The sequence below is a fragment of the Corapipo altera genome, unplaced genomic scaffold, assembly GCF_003945725.1.
Source record: "Corapipo altera isolate COAL_440 unplaced genomic scaffold, ASM394572v1 50, whole genome shotgun sequence".
Classification (NCBI taxonomy): Eukaryota; Metazoa; Chordata; class Aves; order Passeriformes; family Pipridae; genus Corapipo; species Corapipo altera.
In genome coordinates, this window is record NW_020884889.1 from 2,203,888 (window position 1) to 2,231,848 (window position 27,961).

At 43.7% G+C, this 27,961-nt stretch overlaps 1 protein-coding gene across 1 annotated transcript in view; it reads left to right on the forward strand.

Annotated features, from left to right (window-relative positions):
* ADAMTS17 (ADAM metallopeptidase with thrombospondin type 1 motif 17) overlaps window positions 1-27,961 on the forward strand; it is a 167,563-nt gene that overhangs the window by 59,538 nt on the left and 80,064 nt on the right. The window contains exons 8-10 of the mRNA XM_027644623.1: window positions 1,722-1,827; window positions 20,781-20,921; window positions 22,170-22,320. Of these exons, the coding sequence (XP_027500424.1) occupies window positions 1,722-1,827; window positions 20,781-20,921; window positions 22,170-22,320 (398 nt within the window). The remainder of the gene's footprint in view (window positions 1-1,721; window positions 1,828-20,780; window positions 20,922-22,169; window positions 22,321-27,961) is intronic.

Here is a 27,961-nt window from a genome sequence, read left to right on the forward strand (position 1 = left end):
GGTTCCTTTTCATCTCTAGCTTCTGTGGCTCCAGTACTGCATTTTTGCTTCCCTTTAACCAAAAAGTGGGACATTCCTTAGGCCATCAGGTGTGTGGACTGAGGTTGTAACCTCAAAAATCTTTCTCAAAGAAGGCTGTTACTTCTTGAGCAATTCCTTGACATCTTTAGGATTATTCTGTGAGTAAAAAGCAAGTCAGTTTATTAAAGTGCTGAAACCCAGCCTTCTGTGGCCATTGATTTAAAAGATTAAATCTTTATTTCATTTTTTGCATGTGGTATGAATCTGGCCTTTCACAGTCAGCACTTTTAAAATAAACAACTGTTAGTGTCTGATTTCTGCCTTCACTCTCTGCTGCACGTGCTGAAGTAAAAGGCTGTTGCCCATCCCTTCATTCCATCCAGAATACCCTTGGCAACAAATATCCATATCCTTATTGTTGTCAAAACTCATAAAAACAGAGCTGGACTTCTCCCAGGTCTAAAGTTTTACATTTGCACTCTGATAAACGCGGCTTTGTCAGCTCTGAGGGAAGAAAATAAAAAAAGAGAAAAGAAAGAAGCAGAGGCCATGTCTCCAGTGCTTGGTCATGGGCTGCTCTTTAAAGGCAGCCAGATCCCAGCTACCCCTCCGTGGGAACTGTGTTCCAGGGAGGAAATATATTTCTTGTTGTCTCTTAAATACAAATACAAGCAAATATATCCACTGTGAAAAAACTGAGAGGCGTTTGGGGAAGGTCTTTACACTTCCCTTGCTTCCATTGTGGCAGAGGGATGTGTGGAGTGGCAGGAGGGACGTTTAGGTTGCTCTGTGCCATCTGGGAATCTTGTTTTGTGTGTGCACTGAGCTGTTCTGTGGCTTTTTAGGGGCTCGTTTAGCAGTGTATGAACAAAACACCCTGCCTTTAACCTTTGTGCCCAGCTCCCAGTGGCTCAGCTCTGTTTTCCAGGTGGCAGATGAAACAAAATCTCAGCAGCCAATTGTCCTGAGCGTGGCCTATGATGCCACCCCAGCATTTCCAAGTCCAGTGGCACTTTCTGAGGGGACAGTCTGGGTGCAGGAAGGGCATCTGAGGACTGTTGTTTTTCCACAGCAGAGTTTTCATGCAGTAACTTTTGAATTCCTCTTTGGCTTCAGCCTCAAACCATTTGTGGTGCCCACACAAACAGACCTGGAGAATCCTGTGCATGGGATCAAATCCTAAATTCCACCAAGCCATAGAGACTTCTGCCACCTCCACTGGCTTTGTGACTCACTGTCAGCAGTTTGCCAGCTTCTCTGGCTCTGACACTCTTGCTGTCTTTTGAGTATGAAAATATGGGGAAATGTAAGGTCTTTTCAGAGTTTCTGCTTTATTGTTTTATCCCCTGTCCCCAGCTTTATTCTGAAATTTGGGAGAACTCCATTTAAATGCTTATTTAGGATACTTCACTGCATCTTGTAGTAGAGGGCATTAATAGACAAGCTTAGATGAATTTCTGAGTCAGTGAAATATATTTTTGAAACAGTGGAATATATTTTCCAAGGAAAGCAGCGAAGGTGTGTTTTACTTATTTCCTGTCTGACAAAACTCTGGACTGATTCTTCAATAGGATGATGAACAAACTACTTGATGATTTTGTGTGCAAACTGCTCTGGTGTTTTTCCTGCTGGTTGCGTTTTTTGTCATTCTGGTGGAGCCACTGATGCTGATGGGGCCATTCTCTGTATTTGTGTTGCAGGAATCGCTTACCTGGGAGGTGTCTGCAGTGCCAAGAGGAAGTGTGTCCTTGCTGAAGACAATGGTCTCAATCTGGCTTTTACAATTGCACATGAACTTGGGCACAAGTAAGAACTTGTCCTTCTGTTTCCTTCTTTCCTTCTGCCCCTGGAGCACACTTTTGTTTAAAGCCAGACAAATGCAATTACCAGTGTGGCATGTTTGTTATGATTTCATAAATCTGGCACGTTGGTACCTAACTTAATTTTTGGGAGGCTCACATAAATATTCATTTTAGCACACATGAATCTTTCCAGTTGATCTTCCCCTGTTTTCTACTCTCTCTTCTGATTCTGAGTGGCACAGAGAGGCCTCATTCTCTTAAATGATTGATGGTAATAGAGACAAATTCTGCTTTTCTTCACTGCGTAGAATAGGTCCATAAAACCACCATCAACTTCAAAGTCTTTGAACTTGCTAAATTTTCTCTGAAGTTCAGGTGTCTGTATCAAGGACTTTAAGAGTTAAATAGTTTGGTAATGGTTTCATCTCTGCATGTGAAGTAATCTACTGTGACTGAAATGGTAAACATCAGTATTTTGGAAATTCCCCTAGGCATTATTATTTGATCAGCAGAAAGAAATCATATAACTTGATTTATCAGCTCAATCACACCTAAGAAACACGCTTTGAACACACTGGAAAAAACAGGAAAGGACGTGATAACCCCAAGTCAGACAGAAATGTGCAGAATGAGATTACTGGGTACTCTCTGCAGGTGACTTTGAAGACTCTTTAAAGCTGCCTGAAAATATCCCCTGGACAGAAGAAAATTGAGTGGAAGAGTCAGCTGCATCCTCCTGGTGCAGCTCATGAGTTAAGCAAAGGTCAGCTCTCTCATTCCCTGCTCTCCAGGCTCAGTGTCACCGGCACTTACTCAGAATACTGAGGAGCTTTTTCCCCTTTCCATTGACATCACTCTGGTTGAACTGTGTCACAGTCAGGCTGTGTAAGGTACAGATTAGACCAGGAACAGAGTTACACAGGGCTCAGGATTGTACCTGTGGGATTTTCAAGTGCTCCTTCCTTCAGATTCTCTGGATGAAAGGTGGGAAATCCCACCATCATTCCTGTACTAAGGAATTGTGCCCAAGTTTTGTCTGCACCATTCTGGGCTCCCACAGTTTATGTGCCTGTTGCATCTTCCTTTCCTGGAGTAAGGAGTATTTCACAGCTAAGTCAGAGTCAATGTTGCATGTTCAGATCCTGGCCAGTCTCATTCCATGACAATTACTTTATGGCAATGTGTTTCAAAGTTGCATGGAGGATTTTTTAGGTTACTACCAAAAATGACAAGACGAAAATGAATCTCCTGTTCACCCTCCAGTGACACCAAAGGCAGCTGAGCCAAACCGAGGGTGGTTTCTGCAGAAATGAAGGACATTTGGTTTTGGTTTTATTTAAATTGAATGCCAAGATGTTAAACTGAGCCTAAACTTAATAACAAATTAACCTGTGGGTAATGTTAAGGGAAATTCAGCACTCATCTTTGGATGGGCCAAGAGCAAGAGGGGAAAAATACTTGAGCTGCAGAAAATCCAGCTGTATAAAAGAGTGAGACTGGTGTGCCCTGGTGTTTGCCAAGTTTCTCAGCAGAGCTGACAAGCTTCCTTTCAATAATGGCTTGCAAAAAAATCCCCACCATAAGTAGGGGATGTGATGCTTTCGGATACAGCTCCATCTGTACACAAAATTCCAAACTCCATTTGCTTTTCTGAGGGCAGTTTTGGTGGTGAGACCATAATGTCCTTCCTTTCTTTGCACCTTCTGCTCCAGGAGAGGCTTAGATCCCATAGTGGGGAGAGATGGAGAGTTCAAATGGAGAGTGCAGGTGAGGGAGGACAAATGGCAAAGGAGGCTGAATTTTCTGACAGAGCTGCCTCATGAACCACTTCCCTGGGAGAGAAAAAACGAGAACAGGCTCTGGAAAGAGAGGGATTGGGAAGATATTTGAGCACTGCAGGGGTATGGAGTGTCTTCCCATAACCATGTATAGTCAACTCCCAGTGTGCCAAATCAGAGAGGGAAAAATACCATCCCTCACCATCCAACCTGGGCATTAAAGTCATCCCTCTGTACTGTCACCTACCGTTGGCCTGGTTACTTATTTCAGACTGCTCAATTGACTGGTGCTTTTCTGGCCTGGAGATCAACAGGATCCTTTCAAAGGATTGACCTTTCAAGGTGTGAGGCCTCTTCTTATCCTTCTGGTTTTGAACTGCTGTGGGATGCTCTGAGGAGCCCTGGTTTAGCACCTCTTGTGTAAGTAGAAGATTTGTTTTCAGACTCTACTTACAAACTTGCAGTTTTTAATTGAAATGTAAGGAAACCCACAGCAGAGATGAACACAAAGAAGCTGACATGAGCTTGAAAAATGGAAACCAAGGAAAACTAGGTGCAAGTTTCTTAACTTTAAAAAGAAATCCAATCAAAACTTACATCCATATTGGCAAAAATATAAATTTTGGAGAGCCGTAATCGTGAGCTTTACTGAAGTCTGATTTCCTTATGAGTGTAGAAAAGCTGAGATTTATTATTCTTTCCTTAAGACTAACAAATGTACGTGGAGATCACAAGCCCAGTTTGGCATTCACAGATAGTTTCTGATGTGGACTTTGGAAAAAGTGAATGGATTACTAATTGATGTGTCAGATTCCTAATCTGCCACTAATGTCATTTGGACTGACTGCAAAAAACACTATTGCAGGCAGCTGCACTGTGAAAACATGGAGACATCATTAAATTGGTCCATTAGGAATAAATAGGTCCTATGAAAGTTCATCCTCAGGTTTAACCTATAGGATTGTTGTTGCTTGATGATGGGGTGAGTGACATGACTTTTATCTCTTGTATTTAAATCTTTCAGTCTGTGTTGGTAATTTTGGTCCATGGACGCAGAGGGAGCATCCATTTGTGTTTAGATACAGTTTTTCCTGCAAAAGGATGCAGGAGAAGAATCTTACTCTTACAAAAAGGCATTCAGAGCCCACTGTGGCAAGGCTGCAAACCATAAACTTCTTCCTATACAAGACAGGACCCTCAGCAAGCCTCATTCCTTTATTCAGCAGGGTCAGTAGTGGATGTCTCTTAAACACACTTGAACGTACCCACAGTTAGTTGCGTTTTATGCAGGGTTTGCTGGGTGGAGTTCTGTGTTCTGACCTACACAAAAGGAGAGACCCAGAGATCACAGTGGGCACTGAGGTCTTAAAAAGTACAAGGCCAAGGTCTTCACGTTATAAACGTGATATGAACACTGAACAGTTTCTTACTCTCCTCTTTGCTCAGCTTAGCAGGGCAAGGCCATCAGTAAACTGGGATCCCGAGTGGTGCTTCCCTCCTCCTCCATGAGCTGCACCAGTGGGAAGTCGATCTGACATTCACACCCCAAAGACCACCCTGAACAACCCACTTCTAGAAAAATAGTGCCACTTCCCCCTCCCCTGGTTCTTTCTTTGTCTACAGCAGTGCCTTTGTTACCATTTTCAAGTCATTCTCCCAAGGAAAAAAAAAAAGCAAATAAGTTTTTTAAACAAAAGCCTGGATTCATCCTTATATCCGTTACCCCTAAACGGAGCCGGGTGGGCTGCAGCCAGTGGTTTTTCAGGACAACAATGCCAGCTTTGTTGCCATTCCTGTTTCTTTCAACAGCCTCAGCTTTCCTGTTGTGGGCTGGGGGCAGACTTGGGTGAGGAGGGAAGATTCCCATTCATGAGCTGGCGGAACCTGGCACTGCCTGGCTGGGGAGGGAACAGCCGGAGGTGGGATGGCTGGAAGCCACAACGTGTCAGATGCCCTTGAGAAAGGGAATTAAATTCAACTGACAATAAGCAAGGAACAGTCTGTTGCCAACACTCTGAAACCACATGGCCTCAAACTTGAAGCTGAAACAGATGAGGACAAAAACGAGTCCAAAGGTAAAAAGCCCCTAATGCACAAACCAAACAGCTCTGGGCTTGGAATCAGACAAGAGAAGAGTTTGGAAACAGCAGGTTTCTCTCCAGTGTGAATATTTGCTTTAGATGTTAAGTATTGATAGCTGGAGCTCGGTTAAAATTACTTTAGGGTGCATAATTATTTGCTCCATGATTAAGTATGGCCTTTGTGGTGTGTCTCAAGCAATCCCGGTGTTGCAGGTAAGGGAAAAGAACTCTCTGGATGTTCCCTTTGTGGTCTGATATTTATGCTGATAGACCTGTGCATAAACTTGCCTCCCTGATCTGTGCAGTGCAGCACCAGCAGAGAGATTCATGCAAATGTGTCAGAATGTGGAAATATTACAGCACATCCCAAAGGTGCAGAATAATGCCCTGTAACAACTGACACTGGCAAAGCCAGCTCAGCGTGGTGCAGCCATACAAGTTTAATTCCTGAGAACCAAAGAGGAAATTAACTGTCCCCCTTCTTCTCCCCTGCCCTGCAATTTATAAAGGGTTGGTTATAATGTATTTTAAAAATGAAAATTTTTGTGTGGAAGCTGAGGACCACCCCAGTAAATGGGACACAGAGCTGTGCAGACAGGTAGTGATGCTGAGTGCCCACTGTGCTGATAGAAACCTGTTTGTGTTTCTGGAGCAGTTTGTGTTCTGGGATTCCAGTCAGCAGTGGAGCCAGGCAGCCAAACCATGGTGATGGGGCAAGGAGAGTGGTTCTGGAAACCCTGTAGAAATGGAGGAACCTCTGCTACAACTTCTCTCATTTTAATCTGGGAATATAACATTTAGGTACAGGATGTGGGAGCTGAGAAGCTGTTTTGAAAGAAAAAAGACCAGCAACCCTGTTTATATGTTTTAGAGCAGCTCACCATAGTCTAACCCTTGAACTCAGGGCTCTCCTGATACAGGCATCTGTGTGTAGTTTCTGTCCTGGCTGACTTTAAACATTAACTCTGTTTTTCAGACAAGCTCCTACCTGAACTGCTTTTTCTGCTCTGTGTTCCTCTGAGTTAGTCCTACCTGAGCTGCTTTTTCTGCTCTGTGTTCCTCTGAGTTAGTCCTACCTGAGCTGCTTTTTCTGCTCTGTGTTCCTCTGAGTTAGTCCCACTTTTGTCAGGTCGGGCAGAACCGACCTGAATTTCTGTGGAAAATTTGTCTTTGTTGCTGTTGCAGAAATCCAGCAATTCATTGCCAGGGAGCAATGTGTCCTCAGGTTACTTCTTATCTCCCAAAAGGTATGAAAACCAACATTACTTAAATTGTAGAATCAAACATGTAGAAGCATCAAAGTCTCAGTTTCAGGGTTATCTGGACAACTTGAATTTTAACTCTAGTCCCTCTGTCCTGAGGCCAGACTTTCATTCACAGGGTAGGATTTCAGCATGTGGTTAATGACTTTACCTTAACACGTGCCCACAGGCATCTTATTCACTCCTGTGAATTAATGTTTTCCTAGAGAGAGACTTTGCAAAGAGGTGCCCATCTTGTGGGTCTGTAGGGTAGTGTCCATTTCTGGATGGCTCAGGGATGCAGCCAGTGCCTGGATAAACCTCTCCAGTGGCTCTGCTGGCAGTCTGGGGGTAGATTCTGCTTTGTGGTGGGCAACTGTGGCACAGTTCCCTCTGTGCCTGTATAAACCCTGTGTGGCTGCTCTGAGCATGCTGCCAGTGTGTTGGAACTTGCATGTCTGCATTTGTAGTGGTGGAAAATCAAGGTCAGTTGGATCCCAGGAGGACCAGAGGCAGTCCCATGCAAGCTTTACTTTACCAAACTCAGGTACCAGTGACTGTGTTGGTGCACCAAGACTTCCTAAATAGCTGGAGAGTTCCTGCCCCAGTATATTCTCCTGGTGCCAGCACTCTCCACTTTGAATCCCACAGGAATACGTAGCTGTTCCAGTATATTGCAGTCTCAGGAATACTGGGAGTGACTGGCTGCTGTGCAGACATACCCTGGGGCTGGCCAGAAATGCTGGCAGCAGTCAGTACCCACCCTGGAGTTGCTAATTTTATTTTCTGCCATTTTTGTTGTAAATCTGTTGTGTAATCTCTCTCTCTCTCTCTCTGTGTTCCCAGGCTCCCTTTTCCTATTCCCCTCCTTCCAGGTTTCATTCTTCCACAGATAATTGCAAGCACATTTTCACAGTTAAGTTGGAGTTACAACTCCAAAGGACACAATGGAACACTGCCTATTTCATCATATATTCTTGTACATCAGAACTGGTATGACTCAATCAAAGCAGTGATTTAATAACATCATCTGGTTTGGAGAGAGAACCAGGTATATCTGAAAATTTCAGGAGATGCTTCTTCCACCTTTGGTAGCGCACAGAGAGGTCTGTTTTAGACAAAACAAGTCATTATGTACCTAAGTAACTTGATAGAAGAATTCTGAAAACAGTGTGCTAAGTTAATGAAAAGGAAGCAGAGATTAAAGACAGATACAGATCTAAACGTATTTTAAAAAAAAAAAATCAGTGGAGACTTCTGCCAGCAAGGATGGTTTGACCTGGGGAAGAGGTAGTGGTGGAGCACCACTAAACAAAGATGTGTTTGCCCAATGTAAGGCAGTACAGGATACCCAAGTAAGTTATTTGGAAGCCCAAAAGTAGAATATCCCTTCTGTATTAACCTTATCTGGGCAGGTTGTTTTTGCAATGACAGTGGGATAGAGGAAAATCACAGAAAGAAAACCATGTACAGAAATCACTCAGAGAAAAAGAAGATTAGGGAGGAGGAATGGAGAGGTTTGAGTAGTATCATGTGCCAGACTGTGGATAATGGGTTTGGTTTTGGGTGTGTTTTTTTAGTTTCATGTAAAGCTGCAAGATATTACCAGGTGCAGTTACTGAAACTGCTGATCCTGGCACGGTGGTGGGGCAGCTTCCCTCTATCATGAGTTTCTTTTCTCACCCTTGTATCTTCCAAATTCGATAGTTTATTTACAGTGTTGGAATGCAATACTGTTGGAACTGGGCGTGGGAATGTCCACCTCCCGTTGCTTTCTGCACTCTTGTGGGAAGCACTAGTGTGGTTCTGGGCAAGGATTTCTATGGTTTTACTCTCTGCTTTGTGAAGGATCTCTATGTAATCCCCAGTGAAGCAACATTCCCTTGCAGTGCCTCTAATTTCTTTGTTTTTGAGCATCTTGTACAGCTTTACTTGACATAATAAAACTGCACCAAGCAGGCGGGCGACAGTCATTTAGGAACACAATTTTGGTTTAATCAATAGCTTTGTAGCTTTGCCAGCTCTGCCTTTCTTTACTCTGCTGAGTAAGCCAAGGCCATGTTAAGTAGCTGGGCTGTAATGATTTGGCAAATCTTGCATCTGCTTCCTGCTACAAGAGTTTTGGTTTCATACTCCACTGGCTTTGCTGGCAACGGCCTCGTGCACCCAGTGACCCAAAACGTGGGGACAGGACAAGTCCCCATTGTGCAGCCTCTCACTCCACACCAGCACAGGAAATATTAGGGTTTGTAAGTGCCATTTACCAAATAATCATTTGTTTTTATACAAGGGCAGCGATCTGGATGAAATATTTACTTTTCCACTCGCAGTTGGGTTCCAATAACCTGTAAGCCGTGCTGTCTGCCTGGCCCGCCGAGTTCCACAGGTTCCAGGTGAAAATGACTGCTGGGCTGGGGAAGGTGATAAATCCCAGCCTGTCACTAGGAAAAGCCTTCAGTAGTAACTCAGCAGCAGTGGAAATGTTGTTGCCTCTAAAAATGTGGTTCCCTTGAACCGTTATGTCAGTGGAAGACTGTGCTGTGGTGCAACAAGGTCGGCTGCCTCTTGGCCAACAGTTGTGTTGGGAAATAAAATTCAGCAAAAAGAGTTTACTAGAGAAATGAAATAAACAGGGCTGATTTATTCTCACTGACCCCTTTCCATTTGCAAAATCCTCCCTCCCTCAGGTGCTGGGCCTCTTCCCCTTGCTGCATCCAACCCAGCAGGGAGTTTTGTTATCTACTTCTTTACTTGAACCCCAGTTTCCAGAAAAAGAGAATAACCCACAGTTTTCTCAATTTTCTGCTTTTGTACTTGTTTAGGTAAAACAAATCAAAGCAAAAGGAATCTGATCATAGTGGTTTTTTCTCACTTACTTGAAAAGTTTCCTTCCTGCTGGGCTCTAATTAGCTCAGGGAGTTGAGCCTTAAAAATGAGTATTTTTTACTGTACCTTCTTTCTCCGCTCCAGACCCCACTGAGACATTCATCTTGTACACTAGATCTTACCCACATATGGGACAGTTTGACCTTTTAGGAATTTCTGATGTCCACCCTCTGGTAGCTGTTTCTCACCTGCCAGTGACAGTCCAAATCCTGCCTGGCTCTTCCCCCTGTTTCCCACTGGGATCCTTTCCTCCCACCCTGCTGCTTGTCGGCATCGCTCCGGAGACAGATAATGAGGGGGCAGGTTTCTGATCTAGGTTTGAAATGTTCATTTTAATTACACACAATAAAGCTAGACAGGATAAAGAAATGCTCCCTGGAAACAGTTTGCTTCTCAGTTTAGGTAGTCTCTGTACTTAGGAAGAGTATCTTTCCTTCAAAGGAAAAGCACAGCTTCCTTTCTTCCTCCTGAAAACACAACCGCCAGCACTTTTCAATGGGGGAATTCTTTCCTGTCTGGTTCCTCCTTTATCTCAAGTAAAGCTGCTTGCTGTGTAACACTGCTGTGTGACATGGGATAGACTCAGCCAAAGAAGGCAGAACTCTTCCCTAATATCCATCATGAGCCACCACAGCCAGGAGTGGTCAGATGGTGATAAAAATGCAGATTTGCCCACGTTCAGTAGCTTTAAAGTAATGCAGCCAATTGGGTTTTCCTGCAGGAGCACTATAATAATGACTTTGTTGTCTGCTTTTCTGCTGGTGTGCACAGTCCTCCCATCTGTTCATCTGAAGTGTCATCATCTCCATTTGGTTTATTTTTTTACCTCTTTCTCAATTATTTTACCTTCTCAGTACTAATCCAGATATGATCCTTAGGCTTCTCTCCATTCAAAGAAAAAGCTCAACTTGTTTGTTTAGGAAAATATATTCATATTTTCTTTTAATACCTCAAGTACTGCCATTCATACCTGCAGCTTATTCTGAACTGTTTATGGTGTGTGTTGAAGTAACTTTGCCAGGTTTGCCAAGTGTATTAAATGAGCAGAATCACATGAGAAAGCTCAGACACGGTCCCCAGAAAGCTGCCACCAGTTAAATGACATGCACCCTGCACCTCTTATCAGCTACAAACCCTCTAAAGAGGTATCTTCTTATGAAGATAACAAACTATTTTTCTTTATCTGTAATTTGTCTTCACATCAACACGTTCAAGCCAAAGTTATTCAAAGCAAGAGTGTCTCTTTTCAAGTTGCTTTTTACTTTCCTCATGTCACTCCCTTAGACAATATGAAATCAAACTTAGCCTTGAGGTTTATAGGCAACCAGGCACACCCACTACCCAAAGAATTTCACTCCAGTATCGGTCTGAACATATCATTTCCCAACTGCTTTGATACCAAGCCATAATTTGCAACATTCCTGTTTGATATCGAGTCTCTCCCTGCTGATAAAACGAGTGAGACTGAGATAGCTTCCTGAACTTTTCAAATCATTTATGAACAGCCAAGGCCAGATGGTTCTGGTGTTATAAATTAATTTTCCAGCTGCACCATTATGAAAAATCCCAAGAGTTTAGGGAGCTGGTGTACAGGAATACCACTACCAGAAATGGAGTTTCCCTGAGGAAGGGGAGCACTCCTGAGTGGTGGAAGTGACTGTGACAGGGAAAATGCCATGTCTTTAAAGCAAATGTCTTCAGCTGAACTACTGCAAACTGATCTACTGTCAGAGAACAACTGCAAATCATGGAATTGGATTGTGCATTTCCTATGCAACTTTTTTTCAATGCAGTTCTGGTGGGTTTTTTTGAATCAGTAAAAGAGGGTCACATAGAATGGATTTTTCTTGCACTGAATCTGTGAGCCCACAGTGATTGACAACCTGGACAAGGAAAGAAGAATTAAAGAAAGAGGATGAAAAATATTTCTGTGAAAAGGACTTCTGCTGCTCTGGGAACCATGAAACACATCCCCACTGGCTTGTCTGGGACTGCACAAGACTCAATGCTGATAGAATTTATATATGCTACGGTTACTTCACACCTCTTTGTCTTTTGATATTGGCCATCTCCTCATTCCCAGCTCCAGGAATGGAGAATTCATCTCCCAGTGTGGGGAAGGCAGCCAGCATTCCTGACTCCTACAGTGCATTCCCCAGGCTGTCCCACTTCCCCAGCTCTCAGCAGTGGGTGGCTTCCTGATGGGGCAGAGTGTGAGACATCTGTGCTTACTTGTGTTGCACATATTTGGCAAATACTCCATTTCTCCCTTCTCCTTGATTTTCTTTTAAGGGTGTCTCGTTCTGCATCTCTTCATTCAGGTTTGGTCATTAATGCAGTTGACTGGAGGCTTTCACTGGTTTCACAGGAGTTTTGAGAAAAGTGCACTCAAGTGATTGCACACAAGAGCTTCCCCTTGGGTTGCTGACACTGTGAGTGACAGAGCTGTCAGCCTGCTCACTGAGCTTTTGTCTCTCTTGCCTGGTGGGTGGGAAATCCCACCCAGCTATCCCAGGGTTTGGTCTTTTTTTTTCCACCCTACAATTTATATTCCCTTTTCATCCTCTGAGGAAATGCATGTCACATTTTCAGAAGGTCTCGTTCTCACCCACTTCAGGCAGTGCTGAAAGCAAGCAGCTTGTTACCCTTCAGCATGTTGGCTCTGGGATGCCCCGGGGTGCTTTCCAAACACAAGGAGCCACAGATGGAGCACAGCAGCCTCTGAAATGAGCAGTTGTTCTCTGCCCACCGCTGGTTCATTCATAGTCATTGTGCTCCTTCTGGAGCAATTCCCTCTCTTGTGAAACCAAACTGAAGCAAGTGAGAAAGAGAGAATTTTTTACATTCAAGAAGTGGATTAAATCTTGAGGAGGGCAAGGAAGCAGCTAAGTACATCCATTCTCTTGGGGATGTTATCCCCTGGCCTTCAGATAACTTTATTATTATTTCAGGGTCAACTGTGATCATGACAAGTAGCCAGTGTGAGACAAGTGATTCCCAGTGATCCATGTTTTACAATGAGTGGTTTTTGATGTATCTGTGTTCACTTCTTCGACAGGGACTGAAGGAATTAAAGCAATCCTTGACTCCCACTGATGCTGTTGTGTCAGAAACCTGCTGTGTGTTGTTGACGTGTATCAAAGCATCTGAAAGGGTTTAGAAATGCTGAGCATCTGGTTGGATGACAGCATGGAGATGGGATAGGGCTTTAAGGAAGTGAAGGGGCCAGGAGAGATTTACATTAGATGCTACATGGGACTTGGAAAGGAGTGACTTTTGAGATCAGAAGGAAGAAGGGTGTTTTCCTGAGGTGATGCTACTTCTTCAGTGCCGAGTTTCTGCCATGTTTATTTGTAGATATATTGATCAACTTTAGCTTTTTCTAGGACTTTGTACTTGGTGGGGCACTCCTTTTTCTGCCACATAGTAAACTGCCCCCTGCAGCCTCAGAACCTGCCAGCTCTTACCAGAACACTGTGAAGCTTTTGCAGGAACAGGTTTCTATGCTGGGGCCACATCCCACAAATCAGGAGCAGTGCAGGCAGGCCATGGGAATGGCAGGTGTTCAGTTGCACTGCAGCTGGATTCCTTCATCTCACCAGAGTTCTTGGAATACATCAGGCAATGCCTGCCCTGCTGTGAATTATAAACTCTGGGAAAGGGGCAAGGGTGAGAGAGAGAGAATTCCATGGGCAAATGTCTGCAGGAAAAAGGAGTCAATAATGTGAACATTTATTGCTGGGGAGAAGATTGTAGGTGATTCACCCTGTTCTTCAAGGCCTTGGTCAAACTTTGATCAAAACATAAGAAGGACTGACATTGATGCCAGTGGGCTTTGGCCAGTTCTGTATCCAGGGCAGTGTGGGCAGCAAGCTTTTGGATAAAATGTGTGAGCGAGAGGCCACACTGCCCATCCCTGCCATGTCAGGCTCCGTGTGCTCTCTGTCCCTTGAGGCACAAGCTCATACTTGCTGCCTTCCAGATTCCAGGGCAAAAGAACTAATTCTTTTTAAATGAAAACCATATCATAAAGGGCTGGGATCTGTCCTGCAGCTGAATAAACCCCAGCTTTCCACACTGTTATTCACCATCGTGAATAACACGTGCTGAATAACATCGTGTGTTCCCACTCGCTGTTGTTGACTTCTTGGCTGCTTGATGAGCAGATAACCATATAAAATATCTGGTTACTTCATTATTGTAGAGTGACATAAACTTGGTTATGAAAACAAGAGTCCAGTAGTCATGGCTCCCTTTAGATGTTGTCTTTCCTGATTAAAAATAAATCCCAAAAGTACAGCACCCGTCCTGAACGCCCCTGTTCTAGATAACACATGGACACAGTGACCAGCTTTGATTACTTCACATGCTTTAAGTAGGGTCATCTCCCTCTCTTCATCACAGCTTCCCAAAGTACTTCTGACAGCTTCTGGAATAGTTGAGGTGCATTTAAGAAGCAGTGGTTACATGTTTGAAAAGCACCAGGTGAAGAAGCTTGTTTCCATTAAGCCAAGAGCCTCGGTGGCTGTTGGTTTTGTAAGAAGGTTGCACAAGGTGTTTCCTTGCCTCCTCCCTCGGCCTGAGCTCAGCTCACCTCAGTGTTTCCCCAGGATTTGTTAGTTTGCCCTTCATCCAAGCCCCACTTGGACCCCCTCTGACCCCTCTGCCTCTCTTGGGTTGCTCTGCAGAGGCATCACCTTCCTGTGTCTCTCTCTCAGACTTACTGTCCTCACTTTGCACTGCAGCTCCAGTTACAATTCCAGCTCTAATGAGCACCCCCATTTCACTCCTGCCACCACCCCTGTGCCTTTATTCTCAACTGGATGGAAACCTCATAACTTGCAAGATACCAGCATTTTATATTGGAGCATTAAACATGTTGAACCAGTTCAGAATAGGCATCTTTCCAGTGGCGCAGCTTCAATTTCAAACATTAATAAAAATTCCTAACATTGAACTCAATTTTGGACCGGACGGCTCACGGGCTGATGATGTGGTGGATGGTCTCCCACTCCTGGTTCCAATCCAAGGGCAGGAGCTGCTGGGAACTGTTGATGTACCTTCTTTGCTTAGTGACCTGGATTGATTTGAATTTAATGGCCATGTTTGATATTCTCAGCTGCCAACCTGTGTAACCTCCTTCCATACCAGCATTTTCCTTTGTGGTTGATATTTGATGGACTGTGGAGACAGAACTCCCTTCTCAGACCTGAGAGGAATTGGGAAGGGGGAGCAATGTTGTCCTTCAGTTGTGTCCTTCATGTGGATACACAGATGGCATTTGTGCCCTCAGCATGTCTAAATAGCAGTCCTTCTATGGGGCACTGTCATCCTGCCCACACTGGCATGCCAGAGTGGATAAATTACAGCTCCCCTTCCCCCTCCCCTCACCCTCTGTGAGGATGTTGTCCAGTCTGCCCTCCCTTTGCTTTCTTATTTCTCCAGTGGGGTTTAGAAAGAAATCTTGTGCTTAATCCTGGCTCTGCAATTAATGCTGGATTACTTGTGGGTGAGTCATGGCAAGCTGGGTCACAGGGAATGGCTTCTCTCATATTCCCTTTTGAGAAGGTCAGTGGTGACGTGCCCTGGTACTGCCTGTAGCTCACAGCAATGCACTGTTCCCCCACGAAAATGGAGCCTTTAGGAGAACATTTGTTCCAAACACAGGTAGAGAAAACATGCTTTCCAGCAAACAAATATCAGCCAAGAATGTAAAAACCTTCGTGACCCCAACTTTTCACTTGGAGCATGAGATATCACTGCCTTCTCCTGTCCCCCTCTGTATTTGGGACAAGGCTGTGATGGGCCCTTTGCTCAGTTCTCTGAGTCTGTGTTGGTCTGAAGGGGTGACCCCAAGGAGCTCTTCCTACTTAATGTCTTGCTGAGCTTATCCTTTATGAGTTGGTTCTTTGGGAAGAGAAAGACTCTCCTTTGGATTTCTGTCTGTAGAAGTGAGAGACGTCCCACTGTCCTCATTTCCTTGATGTCCTCAGTGCCCTTTGGAGAAATGGAGACTGAGGTAAGTGCAGTCGTGTGGAGAGCAATCAATTGTGTGCTGAGCTCACGTTTAATAAGCAGCCGAGGTGACAGCCAGGTCACCTTGGGCAGCTTGATAGCCATGAGTGTCACTCCTTTCTAAAGTGATCCAGTGCTTGACTCACCCTGAATTGTTTGCAGACAAATGGTGTGGTTTGACTGTCAGAGGGAGGTGATGGAAAAGGCCGTTCTACCAGCCAGCTGAAGTGATTATTTGAAACAGAGGGATTGCAGAACCTCGTCGTGTTTCCACTTCTGGGTGTGGTTTTTTCAGGCTCCCCTTCTTCATACTTTTTTTTTTCGCTTCCTACCCTTTTTCTAAAGAAAAGCTCTTCTTTTACTGCTGATGGTATTTTCTGTCAAACGTGCCTCTTGTCCTTACTTCACAATCTCTCCCCACCAGAAGGAGAGTGTATGATAATAGTCTTGGGGATTTCTCAAGTGGTCTCTTACCAGCCACCAAGTTCCAGCTGTTGGAAAAATTTTAAGCATCTCCTCCATCAGTCTCCCCCAGCCCTTGGCCTTATCCTTTAACTCGGATTTGGGGCTTTTAGTAGGAAACCCATCAAGAGTCGTAGTGGTTCTGATGAAGGTTTGTATACATGACCTTGAGGACTTAGAGGTGCAACACACAGTGCATTGAAGGCAGTAGGAGGCTTTCCACAGGCTTTGGTGCACTTTGGCTCAGGCTTTTGAAGAATAACAGGAAATATTGGAAAACTGCACCAAGGGTAAACAGAGCAGTTTAGTTACATTAACTGTCTAGAGGAGAAGCTCCGCTGATGACCGAAACAAACAAAGCAAGTGCAGTGGTTTAGCATTGCTGTGGGAAAACAAGCGGCTGATAATTGCTGTTAGTTTAAAAGAGTTACACAAGGAATTGGCCAGCTCAGGCCCGGAGAGTAATTCTGGCATCCTGACCCAGTTCTGGGCGCTGCACAGACGCTGACGGGGGAGCATGTCCTGGAAAGGAGCACAGACTGCAGGGAGGCCAGAGGCTGAATGCTGTATTTTATTCATAGCATTGCTACTCTAAAGTCTTGTTCTCCAAAAAAATACATCAGAGAGATCTGTTGTTGCTGCCTCTCTGTGACTCCTGATAAGGTTTGCCTTGCTGTGATTATGTTAACAGTCAGGACTCACACGGGTCAGCCAGCTTGTTTCTGGACTCACATATGATGAGCAACAATAAATAGGCTGCAGGACTCCTCTGGTGAGGCCGTGGTGTCTTTGACTGGTAACCAATGCATTATTTATATTTGGAAAGAAGCTGGAGTGTGAAACCAGATCCCAGGGTGCTTACTCTGAATAAATATTGAATGAAAGGAGTTTAAGAGCTGAGGGTCTGAGCTGTCCTTGTTTGCCTTTGTGGAATGTCGTTCTCTTCAGGAGAACGTGAGGAACTGAAGGCTGAGATTTACCTTGGGGTTAGAATGGAGGAGTGACTGCGGTGGTGGCAGCACAGAGGGGCGAGTCCTGCTCATCCATCGTGGCTCTGCTGGCTTTGTAAAGGATAAGAGGCAGCACGTGTTTGTGGTTCCTGGTAAAATGGTCAGTTTGGGCTGGGAGAGCATAGAGGGTTTGCAGGGCAATGCAGTGCTGTTTTGACATTCCTACTTCTAATCTAAGAGCTTTTCCTATCAGCTCATTATTCAAGTTCTGTTCATGTAAGAATAGAACTCCTTCCTAAGGCCGAGTATTTCAAGAGACTGATTACCTGCTTCTAATTCCATGTGAATTCTGAATAGCAGGTAAGATTAGGGGATCACAAAGGAAATGCAAACTCCTGATTCAGCATTTGCACTGCTGTTTAGGACAAACAAATACTGCTGTGTCCCATTTATTTCTATTAAAAGGAGGGGGACTGTTCATTAGTGAAAGGAATCAGCATGGCATTGTATTTACTACTTGTAGAAAAACCTGGCCCCTTTGATGTAGCTGGAGACCCTGGAACTTCAGAAGAGAATGTGTTAGCATGCTAGGGTATGCCTGAGTCCTGCAGGTCAGTTAATCCTTTTCTCAAGTGAGTCATTGTAAGGTAAAGTAGATGCTGAGAAAAGTTCTGCATTGCCAATTAAAACAGGCTCCAAAGGTGTTGCTGGTTTCATTCTACCAGAAACTCATCACTGAGGGGCCAGGAGGGGCTGCCTGTGTACCTTGAGGCCAGATCCCAGGCTAATATAAACTGGCTGAGTTCTTTGGATTTAACAGAGCTCCTTTGCTTTATTCCAATAAAGGTATTCCTTTCAGGCTCAGTTCCTTTATGCTTATGACTTTATGACTTTTTAAAGGATTTCTGTTAAGAAACCGGGAATGGTTCAGGAAGGTGTCAATTTCCACACATGTAAGAATTGAACAGATTTCAGAAGAAGCCTGTAAATAACTGGAGACATGAGTTCTGACTCAGTCTTTATAGAGGATACATCTCATCTGCCTCAGACCCCCCTGCAAAATCAAAGCTAAATAATGACTGGCAGCCTCAGCATTTCTTCCCAGTGCAGACCTTTCGTGAGGTCAGGTTTAAAATAAAGTTAAGGACAGGAATGTACTGATCAGTAGCTGCTACCCTTGTTGTTCACCAGCACAACAGTAAACCACTTTCAGTGTGTTTAACAAAAACTATAATTGAATTTATCAGAAAGCTAAGGCATTTCTTAATGAACAACCCTAGACCAAACACTATTGTTTTGTGGAAGGGATAAAATCAAGGAGCCTAAACCACTTGGGAAGTCAGGAAGATGATTTGTTTTTACCCCTTTGAAGTGGAACAGCTGATGTGCTGACCAGGAGGCTGTTCAGGAAGCTGTTGGAATGGGGTGGCTGCCAGATCCCATCCCACAGGAGCCTGGACAGAGTAGAAACCTGAAGGACCCAGCTTTCAGCCTCAGCACTGGGGCAAGCACAAGGCAGACAAGCTGCAAGAAACCTCCTTGTCTCATCTCCATTAGAAAAGTTAACAGGATTGCTGCATGCCCAGGAACCTTCTAAACTGGCATTTTATGGCAAACTTCCCTGTGGAAGATTTCCAGCCAGCTTTACGTACCTTACTCATGGTACTGAGCCCTTCCTGTCCTGACTTTTAGGAATAGGATCTTTAGATGGGCTTCTTTGCATTGGAGGAATATTGCTGGAACTTTCTTCCTAGCATATGAAGAGTTTTCTCTGTATGCAGAAGCAACATGGGTAAAATATTTGGAGTGAAATCCAGGCTCCATTGAAGTCAGTGGCAAAACTCCCATTCACTTCAGAGGAGCAGGAATTTCACTCTTTACTGTTTTAAAGTTGGAGCTACTAATAGACTGTTAGATTATTCCTGCATGCATCAAACAAAATGTGTTTGATGTGAATGTTTCTGCTGTGTTCAAAACCCACAAAGGTTTGAAAACAAGAATAACTATGAACTTCTGAGTCGAAAAATTATATTAAATGTAGTTTTGCTAGAAATAATAATGTCCCTGGAGATAAACCTAAAATAACAGACTGCACCGTATAATCTTCACTTTAAACTAAAAATAGCAGAGATGGTGGTTTAATCTAAGCCATAATTATCAAACTGCTGAAGCTGGTTTTGGTTCATTGCAGCTAGAAATGGATGTCATGTTTGGGCTTTGAACAGTCAAGCCCCACACCTGGAGAGAAGCAAAGCCAAGAGCACAGTCAGAAAACAAACAGGAGCCTCTGATTTACAGAGGAATAGCACAGATTAAAGAGTCCAACTCCATATGTAAAGGTACTGCCCTGGCTTGCTCCATCCAGCCAGCTGGAGACCCAATGAGTTCCTGTTAATCTGTGTTTTCAGCCCCAAATTGGGGACATTTTGCTAGAAGGTGACACTGGCCCTACAAGACACCTTTTGTCTGAAACTCATCTTCCGTTTAATCTTGGAATTGAAGAAGGACTTTTAATGTTTCAAACAGTTACTGCTCTGCATGATTCTAAGAAAGGGGTTTAATGATAATTTCAGAGCAGGATGGAAACCCTTTAACCTTTCACTGCCAGGCACCGTGGGATGGGCTGAGTGTAGGACTGAGTCAGGCTTCTGACATGGCACTGACGCAGGAGGTGAACTCAGTCACCTCATTTATCCCTGTTCACAAAGGCTGACCTGCAGCAGACAAGACTCACCTTCCTGTAGAGGCAACAGAGATTTATTCTGAGCAGGATTTGGTGCAGCAGCCCCATTCTGCCCTTGCTGGGATGGGCACGGGGCAGTCTTGGTTTTTTGGACAGTGCTTGGAGAAATGGGGCTTGATTCTACCTCAGGCTCCAATCTGAGCACTGCTGTTACACAGTCAGAGGCTAATTTAGGTTGGAAAGGCCACTGGAGACCATCTGATCCAACCACTGCTCAAAAAAGGATCAGCTTCAAAGTTAGATGAGAGACTGTACAATACCACTGATTTAGAAACATGTTTTTCCTAATGGTGTATTCCAAATTCACACTGACACAACAACAGAATTGACCCATCTCTGGTATTAGTTTGTTGATCAGTCCCTCAATGTGATTATAGGGATCATATCCACTAGATTTGGGAAAGCAATCCCAAATTTTCAATAGATATTACATTTAATATTCTAGCAGATATCCTTCCACTGGGCTACATCACTTCTGCAGGTCACATCTCGTGAACCTCAAATAGTTTCACATTTTCTGGTAGAAAAGTCTATAAGAAACCTGTTTTAAAGTTTCAAACACATAAACACTAAACCCCTTGTGAAATTAAGACAACGGATAAACTAAAGGAACCTGTAGTTTATGTGTATTTATTAATTTAACAGGTGCCCAGAGCAGTGGGTGAATGATTGTGTGTTATATGTGCAGCCTGGTTTTGAGTTATTAATTGCTAAGAGTACAATTACTAATTGCAATGGGAAATGAGAAACCCACATCATAACTTGATAGGTTTTTTGTCCTGTTTTGTTCTCCTCCAACAGCATGGGGATGAGCCACGATGATGACCACCAGCCCTGTGCAGGGAGGTCCCACATTATGTCTGGAGAATGGGTGAAGGGCAGGAACCCCAGTGACCTTTCCTGGTCTTCGTGCAGCCGTGACGACCTGGAAAACTTCCTAAAGTAAGGATTGTGCTGAGGATCAAAGATCCTGCCAGGCAAAAATGCAAAGTGTTGTTTGAAAGTGAAAGTATAAATAATTTTCCTTCCAAAAAAGCTTGTGTGCATGTGTCATTAGGGTGTGCAGGTTTGATTCTGTCTCCACTACAGTTGCCCCTTTGAAACTGAGGATTGCAGAGAGGCAGAAGAATTATGTGCTGATAATTTCTTAAATATAATTCCAGACCACCTTCATTTTACAAAAAGTGCCCTTCATGTTTGCAATGACAGAAATCTGTATGTGTGTAGCCTGCAAAAATCTCTGCTGGGGGATGCTGCAACTTTTTGCTGTGGCTTTTACTGCCTATTTTGTTATTAAATAGCTTTTATTTTATTTTTTATTTTTTCCTGAAGGTAATTCTGATATGTTTTCTCACTCTTCAGTGAGTGTTGGTCTAAAATGGTCAACTGTGAACTTATTTTCCACTATTTCAACTCATCATATTCAACAGTTCAGGAAGGACTTCTGTCCTGCTGCTTGTTAACTCTCATGTACACTGAACTCTGCAACTGGGCTCTTAAACCTACAGTGCAGCTCTCTGACAAACAGTTCCTGGCACAGTGGCCAGTGCTTTTGTTGCTAAGAATGGGTTCAGCATGGAAAATTTCCCACTCTGGGGGTTAGAGGTGGCAAAAAAAAGGAAAATTATGAAAGAAAATGGGATATCATTAAAGGCATGAAATTGAAAAAGAAGTTGCATCTGACTCATGTGGTTGCATCTGGTCCCTGAGATGGGAGAGATGACAGTGATATTCTAATTTTTAAAAGATTGTTGTGAAGGCAAAGAGAAAAATCTTTCCTTTATGCCTGTGATGGATAAGAAAAGAAGTCAAGGGCTCAAAATTCAGCTGGGAGGATTCAGGTGAGATGTGACAGAAGACTTTCTTGCTGTCACTGTAAGGCTTGTGAAGCTTTGGGCTGGATAACCTGAGGGCAGAACTGAGTCTCCATGAGATTTCTAGGAACAGTTTAGATGAATGTTTAACCCAGAATGTTGTGAATGTAGTCTGTTCTGCCTTGGGGTCTGGGGCCAAGGGTGAGTTCCCAAGGACCTTTTTCAATTAATTAGAAGCCTCCGGATACATAGTGGGAAAAATCTCCACTGTTCCATCGGATTAAAGAGAGGACAGCAGCTTCTCTGCAGCAGGGATCTAACACTGCAGTTCAGAGGTGTTTTCCCTTAAAAGGCTCTGTAATTCCTGCCCTCCCAGGTCCAAGGTGAGCACGTGTTTGCTGGTGACAGACCCCCGGAGCCAGTTCTCCGTGCGGCTCCCTCACAAGCTGCCGGGGATGCACTACAGCGCCGACGAGCAGTGCCAGATCCTCTTCGGGACCAACGCCACCTTCTGCAAGAACATGGAGGTAAGAACCCGTGGGCTGGACCTGGAAACAAGGTGGGAAGTGGAAATAAAGCTGTCAGGCACCGAGGGAGAAAAGAGATCTGTGCTTTCCTCAGCGCTGCTTAGCAGGAGTTGCGGCGTGTTCAGCGCTGCTGAGAGAAAATCAAACCCCCGCTGACCTCCCTGTCAGCAGCACATTCGGAGACACTTCTCCTCTTTTCCCCACACTGCCCTTGTTAATCTCCTAAAGCAGACCCAGAAAAGCTGGTGTTTGCACTTTGTTCCCTCCTGACACTGTTTTGCTGAAAATACTCAGCAGAGATTGTTTTCCTGGAAGTTCAGCTGAGGTGAAAGCCTCTCCTCACAAGAGCGCTTGGCTCCTTTCACAGAGTCAGCTTAGATGACTGTCTGGATCTTTCCGTAGACTTCACCTTCAGACCACTGCAGTGCTCTTGGGAGCTGACTCTTAACTCTGTGCTGAGAAAATATTAATATCTGCTTGTTAGATGAGGCCATTTAGAATTTTGTGCAGAATCCTGTGTGTTTTCTAAGCAACATGATGTTTAATCAGGATTTGGGTGCAGCGTGGCTCATATCACATGGTTGGTTGGTAAAATGGAAACACAGCTTGTTGGTGTCCCTGGAAGTAGGTTGTATTTGAGATGAGGCTGTGTGACTTGTCCTCTGGAATTTAAACAGCTAAACTTTTCCTAAGGTCTTTTTATTCTGAGCATATTCTTACCTCCATCCCACTTTAGGCAGGGACTGGGGATGAGCTTACTTCCAGTGTGGCCTTGGAGATACCCAGAGGAAAGTCATGTAGCACCGTGTTGGGTCACCAACATCCCCTCCTTTACAGACAGGCAAGAAGCAGCCAAGTTTCTTACTGTCTTTAACTGGCCATTTGTCTTCTTCAGTTGTCCCTCATTCCCACTCTGAGCAAACCTGGGATCTTAGATCAGTGTTAGGAAATAAAATAATAATCGCCGATAACTGGGGGTTTCTGAGTGCCAAATTACTAAAACTGTTGAACACATGCAAGTCCTGGGAACGTGCTCTTAGTTTCACATTAGCTGTTTTATTTATTTTGGATTTGGAAACTAGCTAATATAAAACAATAAGAAAAGAATCTGGATAGGTTTTATTTCCCAGCTCCATCAAGAAAACGCAGACCACCAGGACTACTGTACTGGAAGGAAAGTGGTGTAGGTCTGTGGAGAAAACCCCAGATCTACCCAGCATGACTCAAGTTCTTCCACTTGTGTGGGTGTCACCCAGCTTGACTGCTGTTGGAAGAGATATTTGCTATTTCCCTTCTTGGGATGAAAAAACATTCTGTTTCTGGATATTCCAGTGCCTAATGAGAATGTCAGCCCACTGGTAGGTGGTCAGCCTTTCTCACACACAAATTGCGTGTCCAGTCTGGAATAGCTTCAGGGACATGTTGTTTGCCAGAATAAGGTGCCAAGAGGCACAGTTCTGTAAGATACAGACAGCAGGTGTTTGTGCCTCCTAAGATTTTTCACCAGTCTTATTATCTGACACCTTCAGAACACAATGAAAACTGTGCTCTTTTGCTCCATCACTTCTTTAGTGTCTCCCCAAGAAAAGCATATTTTGTGAGGACTTCAGTACTTTCTAATGAAAAGCCTTGTAGAAGTTCAGCAGATTAAAACCAATTTGCAGTCATTTAGAATTATTTCTGTTGCAGATGTGCATTGAAAGTGAGCATTCACCCTGTGAAGCTTTGGATCAGTCATGTCACGTGCCATTCATTTAAGTAAATATTTGCATCCTGTAACTCTGCTCTGAATTGGCTTTTGAAGGCAATGAAAGGAAATTCTTTAGAGGAAATGATCACTTTTGATTTTTAAACCTCTCAACTTTGTGTTCTTTTCACCTCTGTGTTTCTCAGGCCTCATCTGCACAGTGCTTGTATCATAAGTCTCAAAACTGTCTACAAAAATATGAACAAAAAAAAAAATTGGCACTGGTCACTGGCATTAGCTGTAGAAATTACTGGCAAATACAGCTGTCTCCTCTTCTAGCCAATGGTAATGTGGTATTTTTAATTCAATAAAGTATTAAAAAAATCCAAATGTAAAAGCAATAAACATTTGACAGTAAATATTTGTTACAAAAAGGAAATAAACTTCAGGAAATGAGCCTGCTCAATCTTTTTATGATTACATGTGTCTACTGCCTATTTTCTTATATAATAAAAGAGCTACATTACTATATTTCTTTGGAGATAGTTGAGCTCCATAATTATGTCAGGCAAACTAGAGGCCCTGTGTTCAAAAATGCCATGCCCTTTGGTTTAGAGCAAATTTCAGAGATTAGATGATTCCAAAATTTCAACAAACTGCAGAGACTTTCTGTGCAGTAAACTGTCTCCTTTAAAGGCATTGAAGCCCAAATTTTTGAAGGAATGTAACCTCCTTTGCCTTCACAGAGAGTCAGGTGCCTGAATGCTTGGCAGCTCCTGGACCTCTGACACTGCTCCAACCGGATAGTTAATCTGTGAATATTTACCCTCAGCTGAATATTGGAGATTGCATCCCCCAAATTCTTCTTCCATTTTGTTTTTAGTGACAACTCAGATGCCCTAGAACAAAACTGTAGCTCTCAGAAAATGCTAAGTTTGCCAAACGAGCTACTCCAAATGTGCAGAACAGAGATCAAAACATTTGAGGAAGGCTCAGCTTTACATACACTGAACCTCCTGACAGTCCTTTTTCCTTTGCTTGGACACTGCATCTACATTTTAATACACTAATATTTTAAAAAATGAACTAATTAGCAGAGTGAGTGTGTGATAGTCAGAGGATTCGTAGCCTGTTGTAATCTGTGACCTCCAAGGTGTGTAATTTAGGATCTGGTTCTGTAACATCAGTGTTAGGTCAGATTTACTAGTGCATGTCACCTTTTTGAGGAGCTGTGAATCAAGCTTTTAGGCTGGATGTTTGTAAGGCAGGGAACAATCAATTTTTCAATTTTTATTTATTTGAGAAGCACTGTTTCTATTATTACACAGTATGAATAATAAATGGCAAGATAACCTGCCAGGCCCTTGAGGGAAGGCAAGTCCCTTTGGATGTGTGCTCTGCTTATAGTTTAATTGGTTTGAGATGAATCCAGGTGCCTGGGTTTGGATTAACTTTACCCTGAGTATTGCATGGATAAGTCCTTACCCACCATCAGGAAAGCAAAGGTTTCCATGGCTCCATAAAGAATTAGTTTTGGTCTGAGGAACTGGATAAGAAAATAGAAATGGGGCAGTTCTCAAGTGAGGTGATTCTCCCCCTCTGCTGTACTCTTGTGAGACCCCATCTGGAGCACTGTGTACACTTCTGGTGTTCCCAACATAAGAAGGACATGGAACTGCTGGAGCAAGTCCAGAGGAGGCCACAAAGTTGATAAGGAGGCTGGAGCACCTTCCCAATGGAAGGCTGAGAAAGTTGGGGCTGCTCAGCCTGGAGAAGAGAAGGTTGTGTGGAGACCTCAGAGCACCTCCCAGGGTCTGTGGACCTGCAGGGAAGCCAGAAAGGGACTCTTCATCAGGAACTGTAGTGGTGGGACAAGGGAGAATGGCTTCAAACTGAAAGAGAGGAAATTTAAGTTGGTTATACAGAGGAAATTCTTCCCTGTGAGGGTGGTGAGGCCCTGGCAGATGTTACCCAGAGAAGCTGTGGCTGCCCCATCCCTGGAAGCATCCAAGGCCAGATTGGATGGGGCTTGGAACAACCTGGAGGGGGATTGGAACAAGATGATCTTTAAGGTTCCTTTCAACCCAAACCATTCTGTGATTCTGTGATTCCACATATCATAATAAGTCTCTCAAGACCCTTCAGTAGTTCCCCCTTCGTATCTAAGTTACAGTTTTCTCCAGTACTTTCTCATGGTGCTTCCTGTTAATCTTTCCCGTTGTAAATGTCAAGCATTATCTGATCCATGTGAATACTTATCTGTCAGGATTTACAAATGTGCTTCTGCCATGCCAGGCATGCTGCCTGTTTCCAGCCATGCCCCTTGCAGTGCCAGGAGAGCTTTGGCCCACCCAAGAGGTTGCACAGTGATCTTTATTTTGAGGGAGACAAGTTGCTTTTAGCAGGAATTAAATAGATGACTGTGTCATTCTCAAGCTCTGAGCAACATCAGGATAATTGTGGAAAAAGCTCAGCAAGAATGCACCTTTGACACTGCAAAGTGCATTATCAGTGCCCCTCAAACTCCAAGATCTTTGGGGATTCTGGCTGCTAAACCTTGACATGAGTCCAGGGCTAACATGGAAGCAGTTGTGCAAATTACGGGCAATTCAACCTGTCTGACCTCTGTCCTTCAGCTCCACACTGTGCTATGAATCAACTATTGTGAATTCATTTGACCACTGTGAAAGAGGAAACAGAAAGTTCAACCCCAGCCAGGCAATGGAGGCTCTGCAGGGAGCAGCAGTTAACTCTTTGCTTCCCTGGATTTATTCCGAGAGGAAGAGCAGGGGTGGTTTATGCTGAATCGCTCACAGAGCAGAGATGTTTCTCTACCAGAAATGCATCAAAACACCTTCATAACCTCCACCAGAAATGCATCAAAACACATTAATTACCTGCACCAGAAATGCATCAAAACACCTTCACAACCTGCACCAGAAATGCATCAGAACACAACCATAAACTCACATGAAAAGATACCACGTGTTTAATCACTAATTTTCAGACTGGCACACCCACCAACAGAGGCTGTTGCACTGAAATCCTACTAATGGGGGAAAAAAAAGGGATTTCTATCTCTTCTATCCAGTGTTTGGCTTTTTGTTTCATAAGCCTTTTGGCTTATTTATTATTAACACATTTTTGCGGGTTTTTACATAACCCATATCTGTGTTTTGTTTTGAGTCAGAACTGGGCTCAGGCTGAAGTGGCTCAGGGAAGAGATCAGAATTGCTCCAAAGAGGTTTTTTTCTGAGCAGGGACACTGTCAGCTCAGATGTAACTGGGAATGAGAATTTTGACATGACACTGTTTTTAGAAAAATTAAACCAGCTTAAAATTGGCTCTACTGTTTTTTTCTTAAGTTCAAGTTGTTTTATAACCTATGTAAGCATTTCCCAGTATCTACAAGCTACAGAACAGGGGGGCAAAGCTGATTCCAAGCCAGAGGAGACTGACTGGGTTTCTGGGCTAATATGGAAAAGGAGATGAACTAAAAAACAAAGTAAAGAAAGAGCAGCAATTGTAATGATCAAGTGGATTTTATGTGCCCCTTCAGTTTTCATATTTGAGGGTGGGGTGGTGAATATAATTTAGCAATTGTGGGTCTCTCTGTGGTCTTGATCTTGCAGAGGGACTGGTGGGGTGGACCCTTGGACTCCGTGCCTGGGAATCAATGGGCCTCTGTCTGCCTTTTCTCTGCAAGATGCCAAGGATGATACTGAGCCCTGTTATTTAGTAATGTATAGAATATTTACAGGAACATGGTAATTAGATTGAAAACTGATTTATCCTGAAAATAATAGGTTGCATTGTCATTTTTTGTACAAGCAAGGACTTTGTCTACATAATAATACTAATAAATCTGGAAGAGGATGGGTTTGGTTTTCTTGAGCCTGGCAATTCTAAAAAATATCAGAGTTTTTTGAGAAGTAAAGGTAACAATTTGCTTAA